General features: G+C 40.5%; 1 protein-coding gene across 1 annotated transcript in view; it reads right to left on the reverse strand.

The window, feature by feature from the left end:
- atp6v1c1a (ATPase H+ transporting V1 subunit C1a) overlaps positions 1-18,623 on the reverse strand; it is an 87,153-nt gene extending 68,530 nt beyond the window's left edge. Inside the window, exons 1-3 of the mRNA XM_073051261.1 lie at positions 18,476-18,623; positions 4,101-4,270; positions 846-913 (exon numbers count right to left, since the gene is read on the reverse strand). Coding sequence (XP_072907362.1) covers positions 846-913; positions 4,101-4,232 — 200 coding nt within the window. The 5' untranslated portion in view covers positions 4,233-4,270; positions 18,476-18,623. The remainder of the gene's footprint in view (positions 1-845; positions 914-4,100; positions 4,271-18,475) is intronic.
- Positions 18,624-18,929: the final 306 nt, after the last annotated feature.

The raw sequence follows: 18,929 nt of genomic DNA on the forward strand, positions 1-18,929 counted from the left end.
CAGAACACAAGGAACAGAGCAACAGCAAAACAAGCCCTGTTCCTCTCACCCAGCCACCCACATACACAGGCCTCTAACCCCAGGACAGGCTGTCTTCTTCGGCCTCCAGTGGAATCAGATTAACAGACAGTAGAGCCTTGACTTCTAGACTTCCAAATTGACTTCCAGGCCTTCATCCTCAACAGTGACCACAAGGACCTGCCAATCACTGAACACCAAACCCACCAATCTCACCGATTCATGCACTAGTCATTTGGAAATTCAACTAACCTTTTCTGCATTTCAGAACTCTACTATATCTCATCATTTTGATAATAATTTCCTTTCATCTTTTGGAGACACAAGAGACTTCAGGTGCTGGAATACGGACAAGCAATCAGTTGGAGGAACTCAGCGGACCAAGCAGCATCTGTTAGTAGGGGGTGGAGACGAATTGTCAATGATCTGGGTCAAAATTCTGCTCCTTTCATTTTTTTCCTTGTCAAAATGGACATTTTGGATTTTCCCACATTACACCAAATTTGCTAGTTCTTTGTCCAGTCATTTAACCTATCTATAATCTACCTGAACCTATTGTGACTTCATCAAGAGACAGGCCAGCATGCATGCCCTAACACAGATCTGCATTTTAAAAAATTTAAATCAGAACACATACCCAATCTGAAACTGATAGATGGTTTCTGATGGGTTCAATTCACATAGCCACAATCCAATGTGAACTGTAAACAGCAACCAGTTACTAGATTATTTAATTGGTCACTTTTAAAAATTGGAACCTTTCATAACGGAACTGTCAGAAGTAATATAAATTTATCTTTAGAAATATGACTATTTAACAAACTTACCTCTCAACAAAGGAGTCCAACTTGGCGAGCTCATCAGATAATCCCACCAAAACATCCAACGTTCCAACCTATTAAGGGGAAAGAAAATCCCATATTAAAAGCAGAACAAAATTATGTGACAGCAGATTGAAATTAAGATCCCAAACAATCAATAGCTTCAAAGACAACTGTTTTTTGTAGCTTTGAGCATTTCTATATTTTTCTTCCACAAAATACATTTAATGATTTAAATGTACAGTCTAACCAAGCCTAAAACTACCATGGTGAATGATAAAAATGTGGAATCTAAAAATGAATAATTTTACAAAATGCACTTACAATTCTCCAAATGGCCCTGAAGAAGGGGCTCGGCCTGAAACATTGACTGCTTATTCCCCTTCATTGACGCTGCCTGACTTACTGAGTTCCTCCAGCACTTGGTGTGTATTGCTTTACAGTTCCGTTTTAATATTAATTGGTTATATAGAGCATAATTCTCCTTATTTGAAATCATTTCAACATTGGTTTAATATCAAAAACAAAATTATAGAAATCTAAACAAAGTTCAAAGTAAATTTATTATCAAGGTACATATATATCACCTTATACAACCCCAAGATTCTTTCTTGCTGACATGTTCAATGAATCGATACTGGAATAATAACCATAACATAAATCAATGAAATTCCACACCAACTAGGCTTTCAATCAGACAAGCTGTGCAAACACAAAGAAATGATAATAATGTAATAAGCATTAAATATCAAAAACATGAAATGAAGAATCCTTGAAAGTGAGTACAGAGGCTACGGGAACATTTCAATGAAGGGGCAAGTGAAGCTATCCCCTTTGGCTCTATGGCCTGGTGGCTAAGGGGTAATAACCATTCCTGAAACTGGTGGTGAGAGTCCCAAGGCTCCTTTATGTTCACAGTCCCCAACTTTGATTTCAAATCATTGTTGGGAACGTCAGCAAGGCCTGTTTGAAGGAAATCCCTGCCCAATTACCATCAGCATATAACCTGGAGCTCCAGGGTCCCAACACACCATAATCACTGTTATACTAAGATAAGTAATGGCTAACTTTCTATGCCCAGACCACATTTCGGGAAATGTGATCACTTGGCTGTCCTTCTCCTACCTGCATACAGACAGAGCTAAAGAGCAAGGCTCCAGAGATTAGGACAACAAAGAGGTGGTCAAATGAGGTAGAGGAGTGGCCACAGGGTTGGTTTTGAGTCAGTGGACTGTGTCGTGTTCAAGGACTCATCTGTGGATCTGAATGAATACACCATAGTCGTCATGGACTTTATAAAAACAGTTGTAGACGAGCGTGTAAATCATTCAAAGTCTTCCTTAACAAGGAGCATTGGATGAACCATGCGATCCACAATCTGCTAAGGGCCAGATCAAAGGCATTCAAGTCAGGCGACCTAGAAAGTTACAAGAGGTCCAGGTACGACCTCCAGAAAACCATCTCATAGGAGAAGTGGAAAATCCAGACTAAACTTTAATCAATGAAAGATGCTTGACACTTTGTGACAGGGCTTGAATGTTTTCCCCTCTTATGAAGTAAATCTAAACTTTGTTTTTCCAAAATTTTCAAATTCATTAAACAAGATATTTCTTGTGGAGCAATAGTTTTCATGCAAGCTCATGAAACCTTATACTGCCATTCATGAAAATGACAGGTTTGGAGGCAATCTTTTTTCAACACAATAACTAAAATTGCCCACCTTAGTCAAAATAAACATGTATAGAGTGTCACAAAACTGAAGGAAAACATTTTGCTATTACAAATTTAATGTTCAAATATTGTCCAGAATCATTCAGGTTATGTAAAACTTTGCATTTCAGAGGGACATTTATTTTTGTATTACTGAAAAGCAGTTAACAATTCACATCAACAATATTATAGTAGTTTTGGAAAAGTTAAACAGCTGCAAATTTTATAATACACTGGAAAATGGTGGGGTGGTAGTTGAGGAAAAGTTTCTGATGGAGATCAAATTACAAAAAGGTAGGGGTAGGGGCAAGGCAAAAGAGAGCAGTACAGAGCAAGATCATGGAAATGGTAGATGATCTTTTGAATGCCAAAGAAAATTCTCACTTCTTCTGGAAAGGAAAGCAAGAGTAACAAAAGGGAAATGAACAGTTTCATCTTCGGGTCTCGTCAACAGTTTGCGATGTAGTGATCAGTGAGGTAAAAGGATTAACGATTACCTTTGTAACTTGTACATCAAAATAATGTCATTTATGCTACAAATATGCTAGGGGAGGCCCACAAGTGTCACTATGCTTTCAGCACCAACTCAGCATGCCTACAACTTACTAACCCTAACTCTGACATCTTTGGAAATGGGGAGGAAACCAGAGCATATGGAGGAAACCAACAGGGAGAATATACAAGCTCCTTAGACAGTGGCAGGAATTGAACCCGGATCACTGATTGCTGATGCTGTAATACATTGCTAAAATGGCATCCCTATTATACAAACTATAGGGAAGGGCAATATTTATTGACCATCCTCATTTGCTCTTCAGGTACTTTCATTGTTACTGCTAGGGATTCAGGAGTTACAGGATTAATGTGACAGTTACAGGCATTAGTTCAAATGAAAACCAGTCTTCAGTTCCTAATGTAAATTACAAGTACTAATCAGTTTGAGGTTCTATAATAATAGTGCCAGTAACAGGATATTGTCCTACATAAACACGATTCTCCCACATAATGTCAACCTGTCAAACTTCAGATCATGCCACTCAGGGACATATGCTAATATTCTTTTGAGACTGTATGCACTGAATCATAATTGTACATGCTGTGACTGTGTGCTGTGTTTTGCACCTTAGCCCCAGGGGAATGATGTTTCATTTAGCTGTATAAACATGTATGGTTGAATGACAAAAAACCTTAAACTTGAAAAATCTCATTCTTCTTTGCTAATAACAAACATAACAAAGTACAAGTAAAATTTTAGTGCAATGTTTCAACTTTGCTTTCTGTTCATTTATATTCACCTTGGATCACACAGTAGCGCACAACCAAATTTCTCCTTTAATGTTAATGTGAAAATTCTCACTCAATAGGATCTATTCAATATTACTTTGTATTGGTTTTATCAGTTTCTTTCTGGAACTAAAATATTCAGAGAAACTACATTAACTCAATTCTTTTTGAGAGAGAAAGATATTGGTTTCATTGCTTCAAAAAAAAAACAACAGATGAAGGAGCAGGATTGAGAACTTACACAACTTTATCTCAGCTGTTACATACCTTCAAATCTGGAATTGAAAACTTGAAGTTGGTAGAAAGATTATTGCTCCTCGTAGTTGCAACATTTAATTTGTCCCATGTCTGTTGACACGTTTTTTCTCCAGGAGCAGATATTAACCAAAATTCTGTCATCCTCAAATAAGTAAATGGCTTGCAAAGTAAATGAGATACTGAAATAAGATGATAAAACTTAATTAGTGCAATAGGAATTCAAGGTTTTACCTCATGCATCAATACCTAGAATTATGTCTCTAGTCACAAATTTAAAATTGCTCTTTCATTCAAAAGCAAATTACACAAGATTCTGGAAATATTATAAAGTGTTGGGAGTATTATCACCTCTTTTCAGTTTGCACTTTCACTCTTGTTTAATTTCTCTCATCTTCCACCCCATCACCATTTCTGTTTTTCTTAACTCTCCATCTTTTTCACATCTGAGCATTATTTCTAACCATTCTGCTGAAAGATTTTCAACCTAAACCTCAGACTCTCTCCCCCCTCATACTTGTTATAATACAGCAGATTCTGGTTAACTGGCACACATCAGGAACAGTACATTTTGGCTCAAGAAAGCGGCTGTCTCAATTAGCCCAAGTTTCATGGAAATAGTTAAAAACATTTTTTTTTTAAAAAAAGACATCTATTCAGATGAAACACAGAATCAATTAGAGCACCAAAATGCGACTATAATGCTATAAAATTGTGTATTAGTGGCTCCAAGTAGCTGTTCACATGCGACAGCGGCCACGTCCCCAGTACACTGCTTCGACAAGCAGGCCAACTCAGCTGATGGGCCTCATAGCTGGGTGAAATAGGGACATGCCTATCCTAGCATGTGATGTCAGCTCTGGAAGACAGGGTGGATGAGACCTACATTGAGATCCAACGGCCAAAAAGGCAGTTCTGCATTGCTTCATGAGGAGCAAAGGGCATAAGACACAAGCAGTCATGGTTATCCACTGCAACCAAGAACCCAACTTGTGATGACCACTTGTATCACTGGACCCAGACTTCCAAGGTAGAGAGAATGGAAATTTCCTAGTGCAATGGCTTTTTCCACTTTAAAAACTCTCCTGCATAGTCTTCACTGTCATCTTTAGAAACAATGGACAACCAACACACTGCAGTATCTTTTTGATTGACTGTAAATCAGCAAAATAAGCAGACACCTAGTGCCTAGACACATGGACTGCCTTCAAACAATGCTTGCGATTATTGAATCCTCCAAATCTTCATTTGCATTGTAACATTCAAGATGATCATCAATACTTTCATATTATTTGTAGTTCCTAACTTGAAGTAGTGAAATTGTATCATTTTCACTCCTGGCTGTTTCTGCTGCGTACAAGCCTGAATACTAGAAACGACAGTGAGCAAACAGCTTTGAAACACGTGAAAATCTGTAGATGCTGGAAATCCAAGGCAACACACACAAAATGCTGGAGGTACTCAGCAGGCCAGGCAGCATCTATGGAAAAGAATAGATAGTTGACGTTTCGGGCTGAAACCCTTCAACAAAACAATTTTGAATTGACTTGCTGATTATTTCTCTCCAATTGTCAGTGACAAAAATTACTGCTTGTCAGCACAAAACGCACACAAATGATACTACCGTAGATTCCGGACTACAGAGCGCACCTGATTTTAAGCCGCTGGCACTAATTTTAGAAATAAAATCATTTTTTTAAATGTAAAGGCCGCACCGGATTTTAGGCCGCACCGGATTTTCGGCCGCAGGTGTCCCACGTTGTAATATGAGATATTTACACAGAAAGATATTACACGTGAGGATTTTTTTAACTTTTAATTAAATCCATATGGTAACAAAAACAAATACATATTGCAAATGCTTTTTTTCGAACCGTGCCCGTACGCGGCTACTTTTAAATATACGTTGCGTATACTTCTTTACTGAACAACATTCCAATATCTCCTAACGACTGGTAAAAAATATATATACTGCAGCCTACCAGGAAAAGTTATTGATACCTTTAACTTAAAAGCAGAGTTCGCTCGGATCCAAAGCCGCTCGCGTAATCCGCTCCCCCCTCCTTTCCGTTTCATCGCAAATGGCATTTAAAAGCAGATTTCGCTCGGATCCAAAGCCGCTCGCGTAATCCGCTCCCCCCTCCTTTCCGTTTCATCGCAAACGGCATTTAAAAGCAGATTTCGCTCGGATCCAAAGCCGCTCGCGTAATCCGCTCCCCCCTCCTTTCCGTTTCATCGCAAACGGCATTTTCCCACAAGACACCGCGAAACCGGGTGTGTCGTCATAGCATCCCGCGATGTAGTACAGAAAACAAATATAGTTTAAACTAAGTAGGGTAGGTAGCACAATGCTTCGAGTGTTTTCCATGTTGATGAGGGTGAGTACAAATGACTGATTTACAATAATTTAATTGTGAAAGTGCGCTTGATTTATCGTACAATTTCATTGGACCTCTGTGAACTACTCATCAATTTTATTGGTCTACTGTTACGAGGCAAAATGTTTACGAGGCGGCATGAAAAAAACCTTGCATTAGCCGCTTCGGATTATTGGCCGCAAAGTTCAAAGCTGTTCAAAATGTGGGAAAAAAGTAGCGGCTTAAAATCCGGAATCTACGGTATTTAGAAATTGTTTGTTCTAAGCATGGTGTAGTGTCTAATAGCCACACAATGTGCACAACTGATGCTAGCTAGAAACTGTTTGGCAACAGTCTACTGTCCTAATTAAACAACATTGTGTCCCAAATAAACAAAGGGAATCCCGTCTGTTAATGATTTTTGGGCAAATAACTTCAACAACTCATGACAAGCCAATGATTGGGTACAAATGCAGACAGAGTTAAATTGTACCACAGAGGCAAAATTCAAAAGGGTAAAGAATATAGGACTGAAGATGCTGTATTTAAATGCGCGTAGCAATTGGAATGAGATGGACGAACTCATGGTACAATTACAGATTGATTGGTATGACACTGTGGGCATCACAGTCATGGCTGAAAAGTAGCCATAGTTGGGAGCTTAACAAACTTTGTATCGAAAGGACAGGCAGAAAGGCACAGGCGGTCGTATGGCTCTGTTGGTAAGAGATGGAATTACTTCTTTAGAAGAAGGTGACATAGGGTCAGAGAATGTTGAATCTTTGTGGGTGGAGTTAAGAAACAGCAAGGGTTTAAAAAATACCATTATGGGAATCATATGCAGGCCTCCAAACAGTAGCCAAGGTGTGGGGTTGAGATTGCAAAAGGAGCTAGAAAAGGCATGTATTAACAGTAATGTCACAATTGTAAAGAAGGACTTCAATATGCAAGGGAATTGGGAAAATCAGGTTGGTGTTGGATTGCAAGAGAGGAATTTGTTGAATATCTGAGAGATGTCCTTTTTAGAGCAGCTTGTGCTTAAGCGCACTCGGGGAAAGGCCATCTTAAATTGGGTGTTGTGTAATAACCCAGATTTTATTAGGGAGCTTAATGCAAAGGAACCCTTAGGATACTGTGATCATAATATGATTGAATTCATCCTGCAATTTTGAGGGAGAAGCACAAGACACATGTATCAGTATCACAATGGTGTAAAGGGAATTAGAGAGGCATCAGAGGGGAGCTTGCCCAGGTGGATTGGAGAAGGATACTGACGGGGATGACGGTAGAGCAGAGGTGGCTGAAGTTTCTGGGAATAGTTCACAAGGCACAGTATAGATATGTCCCACAGAAGTAGTTCTCAAATGGCAGGGGTAAGCAACTGTGGCTGTCAAGGGAAGTTAAAGACAGTGCAAAAGCTGAGGAAAGGGTAGCCAAAAAAAAGTGTGGGAAAATGGGTGTTTGGGAAGCTTTTAAAATCCAACAAAAGGCAACTAAAAAAGCTATAAAAAGGGAAAAGATGAAATATGAGGGCAGACTAGCCAATAACATAAAGCAAGATACTAAAAGATTTTTTCCAGTTATATAAAGAGCAAAAGAGGTGAGTTGATATTGGATCACTGGAAAATGATGCTGGTGTGGTAGTATTGGGGGACAAAGAAATGACAGAGGAACTTAATGAGGACTTTGCATCAGTCTTCATTATGGAAGACACTAGCAGTGTGCCAGAGGTCCATGAGTGTCAGCAAGCAGGAGTGAGTGCCATTTCTTTTACAAAGGAAAACATGCTAGGAAAACTCAAAGGTCTTAAGGTGATTAAGTCACCTGGGCCACATAAACTACATTCCAGAGTCCTGAGAGATGCTGCTGAAGAGATAATGGATGCATTAGTCATGATCTTTCAAGAATCACTTTATTCTGGCATGGTCCCGGAGGACTGGAAAATTGCAAATGTCACTCCACTCTTTAAGAGGGGAGGAACACAAAAGAAACAAATTTATAGGCCAGTTATCCAAACTTCAGTGGTTGGGAAAGTGTTGCAGTCTATTATTAAGGAAGAAGCTTCGTGGTACTTGGAGACTTATGTTAAAATAAGTCAAAGTCAGCGTGGTTTCTGTAAAGGGAAATCTTGCCTGATAAATCTGTTAGAGTTCTTGGAGGCAGAAATAAGCAGGGTGGACAAAGTATAGGCAGTGGATTTTCAGAAGGCATTTAATTAGGTGCCACATACAAGGATGCTTTACAAGATAAAATTCTATGGCGTTACAGGACAGATATTGGCATGGATAGAGGAATTTAGATAGAGGAATTGATGGCTTTGTGGCAAAGTTTTCAGATGATACAAAGATAGATGGAGAGGTAGGTAGTGCTGAGGAAGCAATACAATTGCAGCAGGACTTGGACAAATTGGAAGAATCGGCAAAAAAGTAGAGATGGAATATGTTGTTGGGAAATGTATAAGAATGCATTTTGGTAAATGGAACAATAACGCAGACTATTATCTAAATGGGGAGAAAATTCAAACATCAGAGGTGCAAACAAGGTGAAAACATCAGAGGTGCAAAGAGATTTAGGAGCCCTTATGCAAGACTCCCAGAAGGTTAATTTACAGGTCAAGTCTGCAAATGCAATGTTGGCGTTTATTTCACGGGGAATAGACTATTAAAAAGGAGATAATGCTGAGGCTTTATAAGACACTTGTCAGGCTGCACATGGAGTATTGTCAACAGTTTGGGCCCCATATCTCAAAGGATGTGTTGTCATTTGACAGAGTCCAGGGGAGGTTCACGAGGATGATTCCGGGAATGAAGGGGTTAACATATGAGGAGCATTTGGCACCTTTGGGCCTGTACTCACTGGATTTTAAAATAATGCCCGGGGGGGGGGGGGGGAGGGGGGGAGATTTCATTGAAACCTGCCAAATGTTGAAAGGACCAGATAAGGTGGATGTACAGAGGATGTTTCCCATGGGGGTATCCAGAAATAGAGGGCACAGCCTCAAAACTGATGGGCAACCTTTTAGAACAGAGATAAAGGAGAACTTTTTTAGCCTTAGAGTTGTGAATGTGTGGAATGCTCTGCCACAGACTGCAGTGGAGACCAAGTCTGTGGGTGCATTTAAGGTGGAAGTCAGTCGTTTCCTGATCAGTCAGGGCATCAAAAGATACGGCAAGGCAGCAAGTGTATGGGGTTGAGTGGGATCAGCCATGATGGAATGGCAGAGCAGACTCAACGGGTTGAATGGCCTTATTCTGCTCCTATGTCATATGGTCTAATTAACCAGCCACCCATCTTCAAATCTGAATGTAGTCTGTAGGTTAAATTTAAACAGCAGCTCTGAACAACGGGTTCCTAAAAAGCTGTGAATCAAAGTTAATGGGAAGACCAGACAAAGCTGATAAAAATGCATTTAGCCATCTGTGGTGTGGGTGTGAAGCAGAAGGTATAAAGCTTGTGTAGTTCAAAGGAAACATTGTGAATGCATTGTAAATATGGAATTGTCTTTTGATCTTTAGCACATAAAATGTCATGTAGCATTGCAGAGGTCAAGCAGACCTCTTCCTCCAAAAAGGTTTCCTTAGGATGCTTAAGACGTACAAAAAGGCTGGATGAACTCAGCAGGTCGGGCAGCATCCGTTGAAAGAAGCAGTCAACGTTTCGGGTCGAAACCCTTCGTCAGGACCTGCTGCCCGACCTGCTGAGTTCATCCAGCTTTTTTGTACGTCTTGATCTGACCACAGCATCTGCAGTGCACTTTGTGTTTCCTTAGGATTCCTGCTGTGCCTCATTTTGTCAGATAAAGACACTACTAAATGTCTAACAGTACTTCTCTCCAGCAACTTTAATTACAACAGTCTAGTTTTTCTTTTTTTGTTCTTCAAGATTTGTCCCAAATAAGTGACTGACCCAATTAACCAGAATCCAGTTTGTACGTCTATTTGAATGTACGTATGAGACACAGACTTTTAGGTACATTTTCATGCAGTTTAAAATAATAGCTGGTAGGTTGTTCTAAGCATCTTGGAGAACTTGCCACAATCCTGCAGTCTTTGGCTGTCTTGCTGCTTCTGTCTCTCCAGGTATACCCAGACGGCCTCCATGATACTGAGATCAATGCTCTGTGGAGGCCATTCCATGTTTGGGGTCATTGTCCTGCAGCAGAATGAAGATGGGACTGATAACACACTTCCCTCATGGTACTGAATGATGGACGAGAATCTGCTTGTACTTCTCAGCATTGAGGATTCCATCAATTCTAACCAGATCACCAACTCCATTTGCACAAATGCATCCCTAGGAAATCTCTGCCGTGCTTCAATATTGGCTGCAGACACTCATCCATGTAGCACTCTCCAGCTCTTCTACAAACTGCCTTTGAGCCAAAAATTTCACATTTTGACTTGGCAGTCCGCAGCATTTGCTGCCATTGTTCAACACCCAAGTCCCTGTGTTTTTGTGCATAGGTGAGTCTTTTGGCTCTGTTCCCACTTCAGAGGAATAGCTTTTTAGCAGCAGCTCTTCCATGAAGAACACATCTTGAGAAGACTTCTGTAGAGGGGTGTACTTTGATCCCTGTGAACTCACAGCTGATAGCAGTGCTGAACTTAGATTTAGAAGGGTATCAGTTTTATGCATCTCTCGTCTGAAGCATCCAGTTTCCATGGCCAACCACTGCATTTCTCGTCATCAACCTTGCCCACTTCTTTGTGCTTCTTCAGAAGAGGACATCTTGAAGCTCCTGTGTGCCACAGAATTTCTGTTTGGAAAAGACCTTGCTGATGCAGGATGACCAGCACGTGTCTTAGTGTTATGCTCACTCTTACCATGGTGAAAAAAAATATATATGCACATGTGTGTATGTGTATATGCATAGAGTCATAGAAAAATACAGCACAAACAGGCCATTCGGCCCATCTAATGTTTACCAAAACATTTAACCTTCCTCTCATTGTCCTGCAGCCAGACCATAGTCCTCCATACCCCAACTATCCAATTTTCTCTGTACTCTTTCAACCTTATTTACATTTTTCCTGTAGATAGGTGACAAAAACAATACACAATACTCCAAATTAGGTCTCACCAATGTCTTAAACAAGTTTAACATAACATCCCATCTCCAGTACTCAATACTTTGATTTATGAAGGTCAAAGTGACAAAAGTTTTCTTTATGACCCTATCTGTACGCCACTTCTTATGAATTATGGACCAGTATTCCCAGATCCTTTTGTTTGACTGCATTCCTCAGTGCCCTACCATTCACTGTGAAAGTCCTACCCTGGTTGGTCTTACCAAAGTACAACAGTTTGCGCTTTTCTGCATTAAATTCCTTACACTATTTTTCCATCTGGTCCAGATCCTGCTGCAAGCTCTGACAGTCTTCCTCGCTGTCCGCAACACCCCTAATCTTGGTGTTATCCATGTATTTGCTGATCCAGTTAACCACATCATCATCTATATCATTGATTTAAAAAAAAACACAACAGACCCAGCACCAAACTTTTAAGATTGGTTAGACATGACCTACTATGCAAAGCCATGCTGACTAGCCGTAATCAGTCCATGTCTATCCAAATACTTGTATCCTGTCCCTTTGAATACCCTCAATAACTTTCCCACTACTGATGTTAGGCTCTAAAAATAAACCAGGAAATTATAGGCCAGTGAGCCTTTCTTAAACAGAGGATCAACATGAGCTATCCTCCAATCCTCCAGTACCTCACCTGTCACTAAGGGTGATTTAAATATCTCTGCTTCGACCCCTGCGATTTCTGTATTTGCCTCCCACAGGGTTCAAGAGAACACCTTGTCAGTCCCTGGGGATTTATCCACCCTAATTTGCCTCAAGACAACAAACACCACCTTCTCTGTAATCTGTGTAGGAACACACCTGTTTTGCCTCATTTCTATAGACTCTGTGTCCATCTTGAGTTGATACAGTTGCAAAACAAATGTTTAAGATCTCCCCCATCTCTTTTAGCTCCATGCATAGATTACCATTCTGATCTTCCAAAGGATCAAATTTATCCCTTGCAATCCTTTTGCTCTTAATATATCTGTAGAAGTCCTTAGGATTCTCCTTTACTTTGTCTACTAGGGCCATCTCATGCCTTCTTTTAGCCCTCCTGACTTCTTTCTCGTACTCAAGTACCTCATTTGTTCCTACCTGCCTATACCTGCTAGGCACCTCCTTCTTCCTCTTAACGAGGGCCCCAATAAATCTTGAAAACCATGGTTCCCTAAACCTGGTGTCCTTGCTTTTTATTCTGACAGGCACATACAAGCTTTGTACTCAAGATTTCACTTTTGAAGACTTCCCACTTCTCTAGTATACCTTTGCCAGAAAACAGCCTGTCCCAATTCACACTTGCCAGATCCTTTCTGATACATCAAAATTGGCCTTCCCTCCAATTTAGAATTTCAACCTGCCGATCAGACCTATCTTTTTCCATATTTACTTTGAAACTAATGGCATTATGATCAGCAGATGCAAAGTGTTCCCCTACACAAACTTCTGTCACTTGCCCTGTCTCAGTCCCTAATAGCAGATCACTTATCGCACCCTCTTTGGGAGTTGCACGCACTGATTTAGGAAACTTTACTGAACACATTAGACAAACTATCCTTTTACAGTGAGGGAGTCCTAGTCTATATGTGGATAGTTAAAATCACCTGCTATAATGACCTATGTCTCTTGCAACAGTTCATGATCTCTCCACAAATTTGTTCCTCTAAATCCCACAGACTGTTGGGTAGTCTGTAATATGGCCCCATTAATATGGTCACACCTTTCTTATTTCTCAGCTCCACTCACAGTTTCACTAGATGAGTTCTCCAGTCTATCCTGACTGAGCCCTGCCTTGACAATTTCCCTGACTAGTAATGCCACCCCCTTCCCTTTAATCACTCCTACTATTGCGTCTAAAACAGCAGGGCCATGGAATGTTGAGCTGCCAGCCCTGCCTCTCCTGCAACTACTAACGGCTACAATATACTTCCATGTGTTGATTCATGCCCCAAGCTTATCTGCCTTTCCTACAATACTTCTTGCATTGAAATATACACAGCTCCGGACCTGTGCTCAACCTTTTGATTCCTGACTGTCTGAGGTCTTAACAACATCTTTTGCCACAACCTCTCCAGTATCTGTTGTGGCACTCTGATTCCCTTTAACCATTGCCACCCCCCTCTCCCCACGCAACATTAGCAAACTTTCCTTCTAGGATATTAGTACCCCTCCAGTTCAGGTGTATGTATATGTGTGTATGCACAACACTTAGAGGCAGGCACCATTCCCTGATGAGATAGGGACACACCTGTCGCATGCAAAGTCAGCTCCAGTGGACAGGGCAGATGAGATCTACAGTGAGATCCAACTGCCAGGAAGGCGGTACTGCACATCTCCATGAAGAGCAAAATGCATGCATGTTCATCCTCTGCACGCAAGGAAGATCCCAGTTTGTGACACTTGGTTGTACCACTGGACCCAGACTTCTGAGGTCCAGAGAGTGGAACTGCCTCAGTACAATGGCTTTTCCACTTTGAAAGCTCTCCCGTACAGGCTTCCTGTATCGATAGACAACCATTGTGTATAATAATATATCAAAGTAGCTATGCATTTATCTATAAAATTACATATATCTGTATCTGCATGCATCTGTAACCCCCATTTTATGTATTTGCCACAAAAACGACTTTCACAACATGTCAGTGATAATAAACCTGATTCTGAATTGTTCCACAATGAGAGCACTTTGTTCTTTTTTTGAATAGCATCACAATCTACTTCATATCCATGTTACTTATCAATTTGGAGAAGCAACTTAGGATCTTTACTACAAGTAAACAATCTGGCCTTTGAGATTTATCTTCAGAATCATCTGTTTAAAGTTACGGATCTACTAAATTACCCTAGGTTATTTTAAAGTTACAACTAATAATTACAGGGAGAACTAGGCATCAGACATTTTCATCTATGAATTTAACATCATCCCTGATTGCTCAGCTGGCAAAGGAAGATCTGGAGTTCAATGTAACTAAATTGGCAGCTAGACCGACGGAGTCTAACAAATGACTTTGATATGCAGACAAAAATGGGAAAAAAGTCTGCAGGGACTCCAAGGAAGAATACAAGTGTAGATGTTGGGTAGATTCTGTTGTGGCCAAGTGATTACTATAAAAGTTCACCAACAGACAGTCATCAGTCATAACTTAGATTACAGCATGGCAAAACTTGAAGCTCTGTTAGAATCAGTTCCTTTAAATGCTTTGGAAATGCCAGGGTAAAAGAAAATCCAAACATTTACAAAAAAAATCCTAATTTTAAATTGTCTCTCAAGCAACAGCTGACAAAAATCACTTCTGATGACACTCTTTGCTCATTCTACCCAAAAAAGGAAAAGATTCTTAAAATTCTGTACCAACTCCAGAACACTTGGAAAAACTAATTTCAAAAATCCTGAGAAATATTAACAAATTATATTACACAATAAATGAAATCTGAATTTTCACTTCTTGAAATACACAAGGCTGACAGCAACTTCCCCACCTACCATAGCTTTCTATTTCCGTTTTCATTTTTCCCCTCATGTTACTCATAAACCTCCTAAGCTAACCCATTTAAGAAAACATGTATACAATTTTGAAGCTCTGATATTTGTATGCAGTAATCATTTTCTAACTGCACTAAGTTAATTAAAATATAGTATGACAACAAAATAAAAACAACCCCCCCTTTTAAAAATCTTATTAGGAGTCTATGCAAGCCGAACTGCATGACCAGTGAAATCAAATGTTTAATTTTGAACTCAAAGAAGCCAGAGTAGATAGTTATTTCTACTGCAAAAGAGAAATTTACAAAAATAATTTGAACTAATTCTTTTCCTTGAACATAATGGATATCCAAAACAATTACTTAATCCATGCAGGTCCATATTAAAACTCCCAGCTTAATTCCATTTAAAGTTCAAAGACATATTTACTGCTTTTAAACTTGCCCTTTAAAAAGGATACAATAAAGCAAAATATGATTGATTTTTTTGTTTTACACAAAATACACAATGATGTAAAAGCAACAAGCAAGGGTGTTCAGGAATTTCAAATACCACAAATTAACAATGCTATATTTTCCTCATAGGCAAAGGAAATGCTTCAAAGATAACATCAAAATTAATGGCAATAAATTCGACATTCCATCTAAAAACTAGGAAGGCATTACACTCAATAGATACACCTGGAGGAAATCTGTTCAGGAAGGAGATGCTCGACACAAATACGTCCTCCGCTATACCAGGGAACAAGTGACAGGTGTGAAAGGAGAGACTGAACAACTAAAGGACCCAACCACTAACCATGGCTACCATTTACTCTTGCCAATACCGCACCACAACATGTGGACCCCAGATCAGCCTCTAAAAGCACCCGAGTACCCACCAATTGACAATGAGAACAGTATACTTGAGTGATCACATTACTAATATTCTGCTTACAATCCATTAGCAAAAATAATTTGAATGAATGATGTTTTTTTGAATAGACATTGTCAAAGAAAAGCTGAAATGAAACCTTAAAAATTGGCCAAAAGGTTCAGTTGAAGTACCTACAATGAAAAACAAGTTCCTTTGATTATGCCAGAATTGACTGGCATCATAATACTGCAACCTTCTCCACTACACAGAGATAAAGTACATATACATGAATGTGCTTTTACAAGATCAGAAGACAAATTTACTTGTGATAAAAATGAAAAAGTCTGCAGGTGCTGTAAGTCCAAAGCAACACACAACACACAAAAAATGCTGATGGAACTCAGGAGGTCAAGCAGCATCTAGGGAAATGAATAAACAGTTAATGCTTCAGGCCGAGACACTTCTACATAACCCTACTTGTGATGTTAAGCAGCAAGACATAGGGTTTAAAGCCTCTACAAAAATTGGAAGTTACAATGAACATTTGGGTTTGGGAATAAGAAAGAAAATAAATGACTCCAACATGGAAATCGTCATAAATGCCAATCTCCAACACATCAAGTCCAGTTCCCCAAATCAACAGCTATCAGAGTAGTATCTGAAAGCCAGGTCAGTTGTCCCAGTTCTAGTGCTAATTATTTCACGGCTGAATAAGTTGTTATCTTAAAAAAACTATTTTGTGCTATAACCAAACCTTGGATTGTCAAGCTCAAAGTTCAATAACTTATGTCAAGTGTTACTTTTGCATGTGTTTTGGGCTCAACATATTGACGCAATCATGAAGGCAGCACACCAGTGCCTCTACTTCACTAGTTTTAGGACAGTTGGTAGGTCACCAAAGACTCAAGCAAATTCCGATAGATGTATGATGGAGAGCATCCTAATTGGTTGCATCAAAATCTGTTATAGAGGCTCCAATGCAAAGAATCACAAAGTGGTTGCAATGGGATGTAGACTGAGGACGGCTTTACAAGGCAGCATCCAACATGAAGGACCTTCACCATCCAGACATTCCCTCTTCCCCTCAATACCATCAGGGAAGAGGTACACAAGTCTGAAGACCAACATTCAATAATTCAAAAACAGTTCCTTCCCCTCCACCATCAGATTTCTGAACAGTACAAGAGCAAAACAGATCAACTTGCTGAATGTGTTGCAATACTTAACATCAGGAAGACCAAAAGAATTGATTATAGATGTCAGGAAGGGGATGTTGGCAGAACACACACAAATAGTCATTTTGAGGGGCCAGCAGTGCAAAGGGTAAACATTTTCAACCCCCTGGGTATCAATGTCTCACAGGATCTATCCTGGGTCCACCATATTAAATGCAATCACAAAGGCACACCAGTGCTATACTTCACAAGGACTTTGAGGAGATTTGGTACAGCATGTCACCAAAGATAAATGTCTATAGATGTCCCATAGAGTCTTCAGACTAGCTGCATCACAGTCTGGCAATACACAGAATCTTAAGAGGCTTCAGAGGATTGTAGACTAGGCCAGCTCCACAAGCCTTCCCTGAGGACACATTCCAAAAGTGGTGCCTCAAAAAGGCAGCATCCATCATTTAAGACCCACACCACCTGGGACATGCCCTCTTCTCATCAGTATTATCAGGGAGGTGGTACAGGAGCCTGAAGACCGACATTCAGTTTTAGGAATAGTTTCTTTCCCTGTTAGCAGATTTCTGAATGAGCTATGAACTCCCGAACACCAATTTGATCTTCCTCTTTTACACTATTTTAATGTAGCTTATAATCATTTGATGTGCTTGTATTGTAAAGGCAAAAGAAAACATTCCACTTTATGTCAACGACAATAAACCAGATTCTGATTCCCTTCATTAAAAAAAATCTTCCTGATGCACACTATATGCCAAACAAAACACTTGCAGTCAGTACAACTAGCACCATTAAAAGCCACTGCTGTTTGGTAAGATTTCTAAAAGTAGACTGGGAATATAGTCCACCTGACTTCTCAAAATATATTGAATAACACTTCTTGAAAAACTCCAATCTGACAAGAAATGACCCAAAAGGGATACTACTGCATGACAAGTCTAGTGTATAGTGCACACGTTTTATAAACTTAGAGCGTCCCACCAACCTAAAAAGACGAATGTATCTTAAATACTCAAGCACTCGTGACAAACAGCTCCATTTCTCCCCCAAGTAAGGAAAGCGGATTTATTGGGCGATTGCTTAATGGATTATTGCACTTCCCTAAACCTTAGTGTTTGTTTTTCGGGGGGAGGGGGCTGTACAAACTGTCACCGACCTTTACATAGGAAAAATTAACAGCACCACCCTCCTGAAGATTTCAAAGCCAATGAAGAAGAGAGCCTCAATCGCCTAACCATGCCGTCTAATTGGCAGCAAAATGTGGAGAAACTATGAGAGATGAGGAGGCGAAGGTTCACCTCTCTCCTTCAGGCCTTACTCCTACATCATTCACCCCGGCATTTAAATGACAGCCAACGCAAATACCACCACACAAGACAACCGACGCCCCCCAAACGTTCGGCGGCCTGGGAGCAGAGCGGAGCCGAGGCCGAGACTTTACCGAAGCAGCTCGGTGGAAGAGGGGGTCTCCTGCGATGCCGTGGCTGCTCCGCTCTTGCCTTCACATCGCCCGCTGCCCTCGAGCGGCGCAACTCCAGTCAGTCAGCTGAGCTTGCGACGCCTGCGCACACGCCGCCGCCGCCACCGCCACCGCTTCCGCTCTCGCGCTCGGCTACGCGCTGCCTGGCGCGGCGCGGCGCGGCGCTCTGCCGGGAGAGGACAGTTAATACAGTATTTATCAAGTCGGTACAAAATGTTTTGTGGCATTCTGAGAGGCTGCGTGAGCTTTAGACCACAAGTAGGCTATTCGGCCCATTGAGTCTGCTCCGCCATTCCATCATGGTTGATTTAGTATTCCTCTCAACCCCATTCTCCTGCCTTCTCCCAGTAACCTTTGACGCCCTGACTCATCAAGAGCCGATCAACCTGGGCTTTAAATATACCCAATGACTTGG

This window comes from Hemitrygon akajei, chromosome 1, assembly GCF_048418815.1.
Source record: "Hemitrygon akajei chromosome 1, sHemAka1.3, whole genome shotgun sequence".
NCBI classification, from domain to species: Eukaryota; Metazoa; Chordata; class Chondrichthyes; order Myliobatiformes; family Dasyatidae; genus Hemitrygon; species Hemitrygon akajei.